This window comes from Schistocerca piceifrons, chromosome 1 (assembly GCF_021461385.2).
Source record: "Schistocerca piceifrons isolate TAMUIC-IGC-003096 chromosome 1, iqSchPice1.1, whole genome shotgun sequence".
In the NCBI taxonomy this organism is placed as follows: domain Eukaryota; kingdom Metazoa; phylum Arthropoda; class Insecta; order Orthoptera; family Acrididae; genus Schistocerca; species Schistocerca piceifrons.
In genome coordinates this window covers 662,144,398-662,159,664 of record NC_060138.1, presented here as the reverse complement: position 1 = coordinate 662,159,664, position 15,267 = coordinate 662,144,398, and the positions used below count along the sequence as shown (strand labels likewise).

Here is a 15,267-nt window from a genome sequence, read left to right as displayed (position 1 = left end):
TTTATAGACGCCAAATAGAATGTACAAATTCTTGGTGGAAATCAAGGTGAAGTTGACCAGCTGAGAAACCTGGGGCGAAATTGAGTGTCTTTCCTTGAGTGGTTCCTTTATGAACAAGCATTCGTGAATGTGGCAATAGTGTGATCTAATGAATGCAGCAACAATGTGGTATGGTGGATGCAGCAACAATTGTCTATAATAGTCTAATGATTAGTGAAGAAGTCGTCGTTGCAGGTGTATGTATGTTAACTTGCGAATTTGTCACTCAGGCCACAGTTGTGTTTCTTTCATCATACTGCAAAGATCATAATTTGTCGTGCAAAAATTCCACATGTATACAAATGTAAACTGTGTGAACTGAAGAAATATACCTGGGATACTTTCGAACTGTGTCTCACAGAAATTATGAATTGAAAGATAAATATTAAGAAGACTAGTTGAATGTAAAAATTCTCAAAAAAAAAAACCACATAAATAGGACTCTTGGCTTTCATGATAAAACAAACATGGCCAGTTTTTAGTGTTAAAGAAGAAGAGGACTTACTGATGTACTGACGGTACTTCTCGACTGAGCAAACTGGGGATTTCCACTTTTTGTCATGGATATCAGAGGTATCTCTTTGCATTTCTGTTCCAAGAAAACAGATAAACACTATGTGGGTAAAATACCTATGAAAAGCCACATACAGCTATTTCTTACATTCCTTCATAGAAATGAGTCTCATTTTGTGTGGCCTGTAATTGATGATATACACACAATAGAGGGTTCAGATATAAAATTTTGCCAACCAAATAGTTGGAAGAAAGAGGGATTTTCGTATTGAAATTGACTTATTGGGGTTCAATATACAGTGAACACATTTTTTGTGCGTGTTTATTTGGAATTTCATAAAGCATATTTTGATAACATAGTTCTGTCCTTAAATTTTCTCTGTATCTTCCTCTGAGATTACTATTAAAATTTAATAATTATGCTAAATTTCTTTTCCATTTATTTACAAAGGTTTGAGAACAATAAAAAATCACTCTAGTCATAAACAATTCACAATTATCACATAACAGATAATCAGTCATATCCATCCCCTGGCGTGGTGAAGTTGACATAAGCAGGTTTTTTTTTTTTTTTTTTTTTTTTAATTTCTGATTTTTTATAGTAAACAAACAGCAAAAATTCTAACACTACTGCTCAATACCCTTGCTCTGAAAGAAAAATTAATATATTAGTTTTATTTGTTTCAGAAGTATTTATGCTTGAAGTCCAAAATCTGTCAGTTTCAACCCTTATGTCAGTACCAACCCAGACTCTTCAAATATTAAATTTCATTTGTGAATACTTGGTTAAGATGAAGGTTGGATGTTCGGAAAGTGTTCCACAAACAAATACATGCTGTTATATTCACTGTTTCTTAGATATAAACAAACAACGTAACCTGTGTCAAGTTACTTCACACTAGTGAAGTCCACTACTGACTAACACTATGTTAAGCAAAACAAAGTTTAAGGATTGCTGGTGACAATTGACTTACCTTGTAGCTTAGAACCAAATTTGAAGGGACTTCACTACTTTAATATATCTCCAAAAAATTACTCAAACATACAGCATACCATATAACTTAAGTAATTTGAAACACAGATAAATACATCTGAATGAAATGCTAAAGTAATAAAGACACTGAAAGAGAATGAAATGGCAAAAACAGTAATGAATCTATATGCAATAACACAATTTTTCAATACTTGGGCCCTAAACAAAAAAAATACAGATTTGTAGTGCTTAATTACAATTATATTAACCTTTTCAAGATTGGTACTCCATCCTGACCGGGCTTGAATTCAGCTCTGTTACAAAGTGTTGCTATTCTGGCCAATGCCTTAAATCCTGGGCTTGTTCGATCATACTGCACACCTGAAATAAATTATTCAATAAGCTTATAGATGCACTACCTGCACATACTACTGAAGAGTACAAAAAACAACAACATGGTATTCAGAGACACAGGCATTACAGTTTCAAGTAATTTACAGGCTTCTAATATGTCCTGTTGCGTAATAATGGAGAATGTCTGACAACTTACAGTGTAAGAATAACAACAAAAGTACAGATAATATTTTGTATTACTTCATTTTAAATGCCTCTGCAACACACAAGTTACTCATACTGTTCAACAGGTATTTATATATAATGGCACTAATTAAACCCTTCGCAAAAATGAAGCTAACAGTATTTCCATTTTCCTATGTAGAGTTATCCATTGCAGAACAAATTTAAATATTTAAGTAAATTAGAATTTGAAGAGCATGTACTATTCATCACTCACATCGCATATTACGAAGTGAAACAAAGAGGTACCCGAGGCACTGCATGACGCTTAGCAGTACAGTACACTCACAGTTCTGTATAAATGCTTCATTACTACCTCACAAATTAAGCAGATAGACCATGTGAGAAATGAAGAAGCACTACAAAGAATATGTGAGGAGAGGGAAAAAGTGACAGGTTAATAGGACATCTGCATCAGCAGCCAGTAACAGTTAAGTTTTTGCTAGAAGAAGCACCTAAATGGAAAAGTGGTAAGGTTAGATAAAAAAAAAAGATGGATGATATTAGGTGAAGTACTTATGAGTGATGAAAACAGAGGTCAGCATTAAACCAGTGAAAAGACTGAGGCTTTAAACAATGCATCACAAATTAAAGCACAAACCGTATTTTTCTCTTTTAGTATATGTCTAAGTAATACATTTTGTGCAGAACTGTATTCAAATCAGACCCAATGACAACATATACATTGCAGAAATAGTGTACAGGTAGCATATACGATATGCTACTGATAACAAATGATATACCTAACATGTTAATGGCTAGAAATTTTTGGTTTCGTTAGCCAATTATGTTTCTGTACTACTTGTTTAATTGCTTGGATACAAAGAAGTCCCATGAAGTGAGTACATCAAATGTTTGGTTTTGTTAGCCAACTATGTTTCTGTACTACTTGTTTAACTGTTTGGATACAGCAAAGTCCCATGAAGTGGGTACATCAAGTCCACTTACTTACACTGTCTCTATATGGCCCAAATGAGATAACCAATTTTTCCCTATTGATGTTACTTTATTTGTTACTTGCATACAAATAATATAAGAAATTATTGTACTGGATTTTCCTAATTTCCATAAATTTTGCCCTCATTATAAGCACAATGTCCCGAAAATACATCAGACGACCATCCTCAATATAATTAGTTCCTAATTATGATCTGTGAAAACCAGCAAGGGAAAAAATCTGAAACTATTTCTTTACTTTGTCATATCAAAACGAGAGTTAACTTCAGCAAATAGATTACTACGGAACTGGAGACTGAGGATCAAACGTGAACCGATATCACTTGAAGATAGAAGATAAACCTTTGAATTAAATTTTAAACTATTACTTTTGTATAGTGAAAAAACTATCTGAAATATTGAATTAAGCATAATTAAATAACACTTGCTATATCTGTACAACCACATAGGAGGGACTGCTCCTGAGAGATTCACAGACCATGTCACGAAACAAGATGGAAACATTGACAAAACACAATATTTGAGAAGCACAAAAATCCTATAGGGTTCTGTATGTGCTCGAACTATCATGGACTGTTAATGATTGTTTAGTCAAAATAACCTTGTTTTTAAGCTCTTGTGGAACATTCACCTTTGTTACATTTATTTTCTCAAGCTTCACAACAAAATGTTAGAGTTAAGTGGCACCACAGTTTGTCCTCTCCCTCTCCCTTCCTCCTTACCCTCCATCCCTGACCTTTACTTCATGTCTCAATCAGCAGTGCTCTTTATCATTCAGCCACCTCAAACTCTAATCAATGTTCCCAGACAATATGAAAATATTTTCTGATGAAGTATTTCCACTATGAAGGCTCAGTTCTGACTATCTTACTGGAATTTCTTTTCAGAGTCTCCTGCTCTCAGAATAATTTAATCTCACTGCTGAAATTCTGCTTCTTTTGAGTCCATACTTTAGGTGCTGTATTTTCTCTTCAAGACAATGAGGGGTCTTCCTGGAACTAGCTTAAATTTAATGTTAATAATTCCTCTCTTCTCACTACACTACTAATATTTGAAATAGGGTAGGCATGAAACTTAATCCACCATTTTCTGGCATTATATGCTGCCAGCATTTCACACCCCCTATTACCATGGCACTAACAAGCATTTAAGCACTGTCATTAAATCCACTGCCTGTTGCTAAAACTGCACATGTTAATCATCCCTGTCATTAACAGAACCCCCAAATCATATCAAGTAGGTACACACTGACACTTCTACCTATGTATACACGGACATTAGAACTAGTCTGTAATAACTGGAAGATAACTGCATGAATATGCAATGAATTAGTATAAAAACTGATGAACTGTATGATTTGATCCATATCTTCAATTCTTTCTCTCACACGTGCAATGAAAAAGTTTTTGGATCGACTGCACCAAGGTTAATTAAAAGTTCACCAAGGTTACATTGGCATTTAACCTTTGTCAACATAAAATTCAAATGCACCAGCCTTGGTTAAAGTTAAATGAAGGAGTTTGTCACAGTCAAAGTTGACCAAGGTTGGTGGCCCCTTAATCTTGAACTGGGAATTGTTAAAATAAGTTAAATAAATTTAAGATGGCAGCACATTTTGATATTTTAGATGGCATAGAAGATAAAAAATTTTACATCTTGACCACATAAATTGTCACCACAACCATATTAGTATACTTATGGAAAGGGGGAAATTCTTTCAGTGATTATGGTGACAGGAAATCTGAAGAGAGATTTCGACTTTCAAAAGAAACAGTGTGGTGATTATTAGGTCATATCAATGAGAGGGTGGAATTTCCTACTTATCAGAATAACCCTGTCTCACCCATGAACAGACTTTTAATAACATTAAGGGCACGGTTATTGGTGATAGTGCTAATGTACACAGAACAACGGAACAAAGAATTATCAGTGATGTATGGGGAATCACGGCAGCAATGTCTCCACAATACATAAAGTTTCCTTTTCAAGCAGAATTACACTCCATGATAGATGGTTTCAGTGTACTGGAAGGATTTCCTGAAGTCACAGGTACAGTGGATTTCAGTGCTATCGCAGAATCATGATCTATCAAAAGAGAGTCATTTTGTTAGAATTTGTCAAAGCTAAATATAAAAAAATATTTGTAGATTCCATCTTTACATGGTATATAGCGATTCAGAGAATTTCCTACTCTGTTGAAGCTGTAGTTTCATTGATAGTACCATGAGCTGTGAAGTGGATGGTACCAGGTTAACATCCTCCTCCTTCCAAATATTTTTTCACCTTTTGTTTTCTGAATGGTTCTGGGTCTTTCTTCTTAATCTAATAGAAGTATTACATGCAGTAGTCAATGTTATTTACTATAAATAATGTATTTGCTGTATTTTCTGGAATGTTACCCCAGTGGCCCGAAATCTTAATGTGACTGTCGGTCTATATTAGATAGTAAACAGAAGTTATTTCTTGGTTTTATGGAATGCCTCACATTTTTATCTTGTCAGCAAATACCTTTTTCAGTGATGACATGCAGCATTGAAAAAAAATTCCTCTTCCATTCAAATGAAATTATGAAACAAATCATGATCTTGAAACCTATGTGATGAAGTGCATTACTTCAGTCAATGCAACAACAGGAATATGGATATTATGCACATGCAAACTGACATTAGACACTAGAGTTTAACTATAATTAAATTTAAAATTGAAAATGGGATGAAGAGTGAATTGAGTTAACAAATAACTTTCACCGGTGTGTATCTCAGATCATTGCACGGCACTATTCTGTGTTCAAACCATCGGCGATTTCTAAATCTTCTTAACAATACATCATAGAATTATCGCATTACAGGTGACCAGCTCTAAAAGGAAATCAGTTTCAAATTTTAAGAAACCAGGCCTCCTTCCCTTGTTCTCCATAGCACCGTAAGAATACCCATGTTTCACTGACATACTGAAAAGTGCCTGTAAGTACCAAATACAGCAATTATTGTTAACTGTGCATGTACAATGGGCACTTTTCCTTTGTAAGACACAGAGTTAACCACAGTCACCTGGTTAGCTGAACACATTTTACTAACCAGCATTTAATGTTGGTGCAGTGCAGAGAGAACTAAGTTGTGACTAAGCTTTAATCATGGTCACAGGACCCTTGTTTACCTTGCTTTTTAATTGACGTTGATGCAGTTTTTTCATCATAAATTTCTGACAATTATACAGCTATAGTGGGAAAGCTAGCCTCTTCCATGTGGCTTGAGGTATATTTTCTTAAGTTAGTTGGTAATTTGTGTAATGCCTTGTCACATCACCACTTATTTTCTAGAGAGACACTGAGCACCTGCTCGCGTCGCCAAATTTTCTCTGTAATGCTGCACTGCCCTCACTCTTAAGCATGAATCAAATGTTCCTGTCCAAGTTGATTTTTTTATTTTTGTTTTCTTTAAATCAAATCTGCAACTAATAGTTCAGATAGTTTTACAGTCCAATATTGCCTCCTTCATGAACAGCCAGGAGCTGTACAATCCATGTGTGCAGTTTGCAAAAACAGAAATCTCTTCATTAGTTCAATTTCCACAATGTTTAACTGTTCTACAAAAAGGCTTGCTTCTGCCCTGCTCTTGGCCATTTCTGGTGCCAACTGTAATCAGTAAGAACTCAAAAAAATTCATATTCTATAATAATTTGTAAAAAAAGGTAACGATATTTTGATTAATTGCATTACATATCACCATACAAAGCCCAATTTGGAAAGAAAATATATGTAAGAACACATCTGCAAAATAAAAGGTCCATGAATGCAACCACATATTGGTGTTCTCAATGTTTTGGTGAAAAATCAGTTATGGATAGTTGAATGTTCACTATACATGCCATGTAATGCACTTTACAGCTCGGCCATGGGACCTGTTGTCTTAGAACGAGGAAATACATGTGGTATGTTTGCCTCTCAGCTAAAGTCCAAAAATTTCTATAATCACTATTTTTACACATGACAACTTCCAAAAGATGAAAACCAAATTTTGGAAACTGTTTTTCGCTGTTGTGTTTACATGTTAAGGGCTGAAATGCTTTTGCTAGACTGGTCAAATATTGCACCTGGAGATCATCTGTTCTGGTTTCTGATTTAGTTAACACAATGGCTAATCTTTTACAGTTAAATATTAAAGGTACAAAACTTCATACTCGATCTAATATTTCTACTTCTCCTTCATTGCACAAGATGTCACTCCATCACATTAGCCAAAAATTCTTAAAGAGATGTAACCTGACAATCCAAGCATTTTAAAAAAATGGTTGTGTGTCCACATGGAAGATAAAATTGATTGTGGTTGCTGAAATCCGGCAACAACTGAATTCCCAGTATTGATATTGGAGTTTTTACACAACTGACCAGGAACACAACTGCAAAATTGTTTTACAAAATACAGTTTTGGGAGCTACATGTAAGTGCAGTGCATATGGACACTAAAATGGCTGTTTTAGGTGGCTGATGTTTTTAACTGTGGTTGTGTCAAATACCAGTAGAGGTCTGGCCTGAATACCTTGTTTACAACTCTACCAACTTGTGTAAACAACTGCATGGTAGCCATTACCGAATGCTTTGTGTTGTGTTTTGCTCATCATTTTACTTTCTTATTTTGAAATGAGTCAAAAGACTAATCCCAGACTGTCATCATGGAGTTCAATTATGACCCCAACAACACTAGCCGGGACTGGTGATCCTTAATATACCCTATGGCCCTTACAATCCTAGTTTGTTTATGCTCATGGCCAGCTGCCAGTTTATAATGTCCACATACTGCCCTACAGCGACTGGAAAACAAAACTTGTCAACATATTTTGATGACCCTGAAGTCTTTTCCTAACGCATCAATAGAGTTATTTTTGGTTCTACTTCTATGCTAAGTACCTGCAGCACAGTTGAGTATGGGTTGGATGGCTATGAATGGCCATGAAAAGCTGAAGCCTAGAAGAGGTAGAATGGGATGAAGTACACACAGAAAAGGATTCCGATGCCAAAATCAATTTATTCCACCATAAATTTGTCTCAATATTTGAGAGTTGCTTTCCTGAAATGTTATCCAAACAATCCATTACAAAGTCAAGCAAGAAATGGATTACTAAGGGAATTAAGATATCGTGTAAGAGGAAGAGGGAAATATATGGACCGGCCAGAACAAGTCAGGATCCGACATTACTTGCTTACTACAAAAGATACTCTAATATTTTAAGGAATGTCATTAAGAAGTCGAGAAGCTTATGTGTTCCGACAGAAATTAATAATGCGGATAATAAGATTAAAACTACATGGAATATAGTCAAATGGGGGACGGGGCAGCCTGACAGTGCACAGCATACCATAGCAATAAAGCTAAATGACGATTGAGTGATAACTCACAAGTTGCAAGTATTTTTAACAATCACTTTCTGAATGTAGCAGGAAAAAAGGGTTAAAGGGTTCCACAAAAATCTTAAACATGACATTCCCCAGGACTTTAGAAATAGCACCAACATCCCCCACTGAAATTAAGGGAATTATAAATATACTAAAAAACAAGAGCTCATGTGGTGTTGATGGAGTCTCTAACAGAATTTTGAAGTGTTGTTCTAATTCAGTAAGGGGAGTCTTCAGTGACATATGCAATGCTTTGCTGGCACAGGGAATTTTTCCAGACAGATTGAAATACACAATTCTCCAACCTCTTCATAAGAAGGGGGACAAGAGTGTAGACCAGTCTCATTTCTGACTTAATTTTCTAAAATACTAGAAAAAGTTATGTATTCAAGAGTAGTCCCACATTTAAGTGAAAATAATTTACTCAGTATGTCACAGTTTGGATTCTGGAAGGGTTACTCGACTGAAAATGCTATCTACGCATTTACCCATCAAATAGTACAAGCCCTAAATAACAAATTATCGGCAGTTGGTGTTTTTTGTGACCTTCCCAAGGCATTTGACTGTGTGGATCATGTCACATTCCTAGAAAACTCAGATTTTATGGAACTGGAGGCTATACATACAGCTACTTTGAATCATACGTAACGAACAGAAAGCAAAACGTTGTGCTGAAAAACACAAATAATGTTGGGAGGGTGGTAAATTCTAGTGAATGGGGAGTTATCACAAAGAAAGTCCCATAGGGTTCAATTTTGGGTCCTCTGCTGTTCCTTATTCATGTGAATGACCTCTCAGCTTAACGTTCAGCACGCAGAACTAGTACTTTTTGCAGATGACAGAAGTGTTACAATAAACCCCATTCCAGAAAAAGCAGCTGAAGATATAGTTAAGGACGTCTTTCATAGAATTATTAAGTGGTTCTCAGAAAATGGACTCTCCCTTAATTTTGAAAAAACTCACTATATCCAGTTCTGTACACCGAATAGAGTCATACTGAGAGTTTATGTAGCATATGAACAGGGTAGATTTCTCCAAATTTTTGGGTGTTCACACTGATGACAACTTGAATTGGAAGAAGCATATTACTGAGCTTCTCAAACAATTAAGTTCAGCTTCTTTCGCTCTTCGTATAGTCGCTAGTCTTGGTAATAAACAAATCAGCCTCCTAACGTACTTTGCATATTCCCACTCAATAATGTCTAATGGAATATATTTCTGGGGTAAAATACCTCTTAGACAAAGTATTGATTGCACAAAAGAGAACAGTGAGAAGAATCAGTGGTGTAATCAGTGGTGTTCACCCAAGGATATCATGTAGGCACCTATTCAAGGAGTTAGGCATTTTAAGTACACCATCAGAGTACATATATTCGCTAATGAAATTTGTTATAAATAATCCATCTCAATTTGCGGAGAACAGTGATGTTCATATGTACAACACTAGAGGGAAAAATGAGCTTTTCTATCTGTTATTGAAGCCGTCAGTTGCTCAAAAAAGGAGTACATTATTCAGCAACAAAAATTGCCCAGCAACATAAAAGTGTCTAGCAGGTAGCAGATCAAGTTTTAAATCTAGCTTAAAATCATTTCTTCTGGACAACTCCTTCTATTCCATGGACAAGTTTCTGTTTCAGAAATGGGGAAAAAAAAAGTACCTCTAAATGTAGTTGCATGTGTAGAACAAAAAATTTCAGCAATATTAATATTAGCACTATTTATGTGTGTATATCTTGTAATCTGACTTGTTCCTAATCATATTGGTGAAATAATCACAAAAGTGATCTAAGGAACATCGCACACAGGGTGTATACGTGGACAAGGAAAAAAAAAATTCCCGGATTTCCCGGTTAAAAATACACTTTCTCCCGGGTGGAAACATCATTTTTCCCTGTTAATTGACAGTATATTTTCTCTCAGAACTGTATAATTTATCAATCCTTTGAATGGTTATAGTTTTGTACATGCGCGTAGAATTTCCCGGCGCTTTAGAAAACGAAACACCTTTTGGAAAGATGTTTGATGTGCAGTAACATGTTACACTGCATATTTTCGTATTGCGAAAGTATAAATTCGAATTCCACCAAGCACCGCATGTTACTTTCCGAAGCATTGAAATAGAAATTGCGATGCGTATTTGTAAGCCAGTCATAGTTCATGTCACGTCATCTCGCCAGCCGATGACAACGTATATTCAGAGCTTTGGACACGTGGTGTAGTCAGCCAATAGCAACATCACTATTAAGTAGCGCGAACACACGAACAGGAAAAGTTAATGGTTTAAATTAATATATATAATGTTGCTACAAGAAAAACAAAGCTTTTACATATAATATTGATCTCTAAGGCCAATACGCTGCAAGAGAAGCTAGGATTTCACATATAATGTTGGGCTTTTATGCCCATATTACATTTTAAGATATATCACACAAATGTACCAGTAAATTTTTTAACAACGACATAAAAGTGTGATCTTCTGGGCTATAAATTTTTGTAAGTAGCTCGTCATTAAAGAGCTGATTTTTAAATGAGTCCCAGATTCCCAGTGAAGTAGGCATCGACTTTATAATAAGCTATTCAAGGTTGTTTCAGGATGTAAATTTCCCTGCGTACCAGTACTTTGTTATCTCATGTCTGGTTCTTTGTTATGGCATAATGCCATACGTTCTAGGAGATGAAAACGTACACTTGAAATGCTCCGAACAGTTGAAACTAGCCAATAGTTTGAAATTAAACCCTTTGTTTCAAATATATTGACCCCCTCAGCGGAAAAGATTAATAAAAGAAAATTTCTTCAGCAAACCGATAAAAATAACTTCATTGTTCTGCATGGCAATTAATGCTTGACTGTCAGAAAGGTGGAAATAAAATCTGAAACTAATAACGTATTTTAGCCATCCGTAATTATGTGAATGTAATTTTGTCATATGATGACATGATTGAGACGGTGGCTGTTGTTTGAAGACAAATGTTGATGGTGTTAGGACAGCAACCAGCCACAAATTTACTTTCAGTTCCTTTATTCAAAGGCTACCGTTACTGGTTTTGAATCGTTGTGATTCATCCTCAGACGGTTTACATGCTTTCTTTATGACATGTGGTGTGTTTTTTCTTTATGACTTGTGGTGTGTTTTTTATACATTAATTGTCCTAAAATATAAATAATACATAATTATAAACACGCCACACACAGATGGTTGCGTTACCGATTTTCGTTGCATGTGACTTACGTGAAACGTTGGTTTCGAGTGCTTGTTTTCATAAAATTCATCCAGCAGATGTAAATGCATTCCCACTGCATTCTTATTGTTGCACACGTAAATTGTTCTCACTGAACACTTAAAATTTTTCACTGAGATGATTTCTACCACGCACCACATGTTTTGATTGTAGATTGTATTTTATTGGTCCTGTTGTCTACATAGCAGCTTATGCATAAGACATTGGACAAGTCAAGTTATAAATATACAGGCTGAAAGTCATTTCAAGGCATACATATTTAAGCTTACAATAATACACTTTACACGTAAGTATTTATATAACACATTTCATAAATTTAAATATTCTTCAATGGAGTAAAAGCAGTGATGCTGTAAATATGACTTTAGAGGTTTTACAAATGTATTGACCTCAGTGATAGCTGAGGAAGTTTGTTATAAAGCTTAACTCCCATGTGAAAAGTACCTTTTTGGCACAGTGCTGTGCTGATTTGAGTCATATGTAAGTTTCTGTTTTGTCTGGTAAAGTGCTCATGTATATCACAGTTTTTTTGCAGTCTCCGGTCCTTGCCTATTACATTTAATTTAAAGAACAAAAGGGTTTCCATAATGTATACACATGGTAATGGAGGAATACCAGATTTCTTAAACAGGGGTTTACAAGAGTCTCTAGGATTGCACCCAAACAAGATTCTAATGGCTCTTTTTTGTAGTTTAAAAGTGCTATTAGCTGTTTTAGAGTTTCCCCAGAAAGTGACCCCATATCTAAGACGAGAATGAAAGTACGCATGATATGCATTCAATACTGTTTTCTCACTACAGCATGATTTTAATGAACAAAGAAGGTAACATGTTTTGCTCAGTTCTGCATTGAGATATTCAATATGCTTATTCCATCTGATGTTACTCTGCAGCCAAAGTCCTAAGAATTTGGTTTCAGTACTGTTACCAACTGGTTCGTCACTGATAGAGACTGATGGGACAAACATGTCCTTGTTAGGAACATTGTGGAATTTTAGAGCAACGGTTTTCTTACTGTTTATTACAAGCTGATTACTCTGTGCCCAGCTGCTAAGTTGTTTCGTGACCGTGTTTACTGTCTGCTGTAACTGTTCATCGTCGTCTCCTTTTAGTAGAATCGTGGTGTCATCTGCAAATATGATTGTTTTGTGTGCATTAATATTTAAGCTTAGATCATTTATGTACAGAAGAAACAGAAGGGGTCCCAATACTCATCCTTGGGGTACACCACATTTTATTTGTTTATAGTCAGATAAGTGATTAGATGCAGTTTTTAGTTCAATATTTGTGTGCTTGACGCACACTGCCTGTATACGATTAGTCAGGAAGGAACTGATCCACTTGTTGGACAGACCTCGAATACCATATCTTTCTAGCTTTGATAGCAGAATTTTATGGTCCACCATGTCAAAAGCTTTTGACAAGTCAATAAAGACTCCTATTGTTTCCTGTTTTTTGTCCATCAGGTTTAGGATGGAATTGATGCACTCATAGACAGCAGTTGTCGTTGACCTCTTATTTCTGAATCCATGTTGTTCATTACATAGGATGCTGTTTTTATTTATAAATTTCATAAGTTTCTCATACATAAATTTTTCCAGTACTTTAGAGATGCAGAAGGAAATTGTGATGGGTCTGCAGTTATTTACATTGTCTTTATCCCCTTTTTTATATAAAGGAATAACATTTGATGTTTTCAACACATCAGGGAAAGTGCCTGCCTGAAGTGAGCAATAAATGTGTGAGTACTTCAATTAGGTTTGATGCGCTCTTCTTTACATTGTTGCAGGTTTACAATCAATACCTGTCGATTTGGAATTTTTTAGTCCTTTTATTGCTTTAGCTACTTCATCTTGTGAAACAGAACTGATGTACATTGATCCTCTACATGCACTTATTTTATATTCATTTGCCTGGGTGCTCTTAAAGTTTGATTGTTAACATATTTTCAGCAACACCTGTGAAAAAGTTGTTAAATGTGTTGGCTGCTTCTAGGGGGTTTGTTACTTTTTTATTTTTATGTGATAGTGTTATATTTTTGCAAGGTTGTCTATATTCTCCACATTCTTTTTTTATAACACTCCACATAGCCTTTGATTTATTAGCTGAATTATAAATGATTTCATCATTGGGCATTATTTTTGCTGCTTTTATTACTTTTCTTAATATTTTGGAATATTTTTTATAGTATGCGTGTACTACAGGTGAGGAATTTTTTGAGTTACATATTTCATGAAGTAGTCTTTTCTTCTGGCATGAAACCCTTATTCCCTTTGTGATCCAGCTGTTTGTTCTAGACTTTCCCTGTGTGGTTAATGTTTTCAGTGGAAACGCAATTTCAAAGAAATGGGTTAATGTATCAATGAAAGTGTTGAATTTTTTATTTATATCGTTCATTTTGTACACTCATAGCCATTTTTCTTTCTGTAATAAGTTGTTGAAGTAGTTCACATTATGCTGATTATAACTTCGATATGCTGTTCTGAAAGACATGTTGTTAATAATACTGCCTTGTACCTTTATGCTTAATATTTGAGCAAGATGATCACTAAAACCTGCATTCAAAATTTTTAGTGAGGTGTTGTGTAAACTCTTCTTGACTAGAAACTGATCAAGAGCTGTTTGGCAAGTTTCTGATACTCGGGTAGCTGCTTCTACTTCAGCCTTTAAATTGTAGGACGTTGCAAGGTTCAAAATGGTCTCCCTATTTCCACTATTCATGAGGAAGTCAATATTGAAGTCACCACAGATTATCAACACACAATCCATTTTATTTACTTTATTTAGCAATGACTTCATTTTGTTTAAGAAAAGTTCAAAATTCCCGTATGGTGATCGGTAAACTGTAGCAATAACCAGGTTGAACTGAGTAATTTTTATAGCTGCAATTTCATAATCCTTTTCGACATTTGCCCTAGTTAAGTCAGGTAGTGTAATAAAATCTACATTATCCTTTGCGTAAATTGCTACCCCACCCTGCTTGCTGTTTTTCCTGCAGTAGTAAGCAGCCAAGACAAATTTGTTTATTTTCGTATTCTGGATTAATTCTGGGTTAAGCCAGTGCTCAGAAATGCATAACACTGAGATATCATTAAGTTCATGTGTTAATAGAATGTTAATTTCATCTATCTTATTACGCAGGGATTGCACATTTTGGTGATAAATTTTTTGTTCGGGCATATTCACTATTTGGTAATTGGGAATCATATTTACAGCATCACATACCTCTAGTTTAAATTAGGAATGTCAGCAGTGTTGTATTTTCGTTCTTGTTTCTTGTTTATTTTGTTTTCCTCGCTGTTGGAAGGATGTTCAGGAAGCTGATAAATTGTTCTATCCCTTACAAGTCTTTCTTTAATTATTTCACTAACACGATCACAAACAAATCTTTTCCCTTCATAGTTCAAATGCATTCCATGTTTCGTGTACAGATTTAGATGCAGCTTGCTTATATCCAGTTCATCGCACTTAGCGTATTGAGAACATAGTTTCCTTATTTTAATGTTTGTTTTCCGAATTTCTTTGTTTACACACGAACTATAAATCAGAACATGCCTATGAAGAAGTGTGGCAACTAC

At 35.1% G+C, this 15,267-nt stretch overlaps 1 protein-coding gene across 5 annotated transcripts in view; it reads right to left on the bottom strand.

Moving 5' to 3' along the window:
- LOC124805582 (sodium/potassium-transporting ATPase subunit alpha) overlaps window positions 1–15,267 on the bottom strand; it is a 653,503-nt gene that overhangs the window by 59,265 nt on the left and 578,971 nt on the right. For all 5 annotated transcript variants that reach the window (XM_047266173.1, XM_047266160.1, XM_047266166.1 and 2 more), the window contains one exon: window positions 1,795–1,906. In XM_047266173.1, the coding sequence (XP_047122129.1) occupies window positions 1,795–1,906 (112 nt within the window). The remainder of the gene's footprint in view (window positions 1–1,794; window positions 1,907–15,267) is intronic.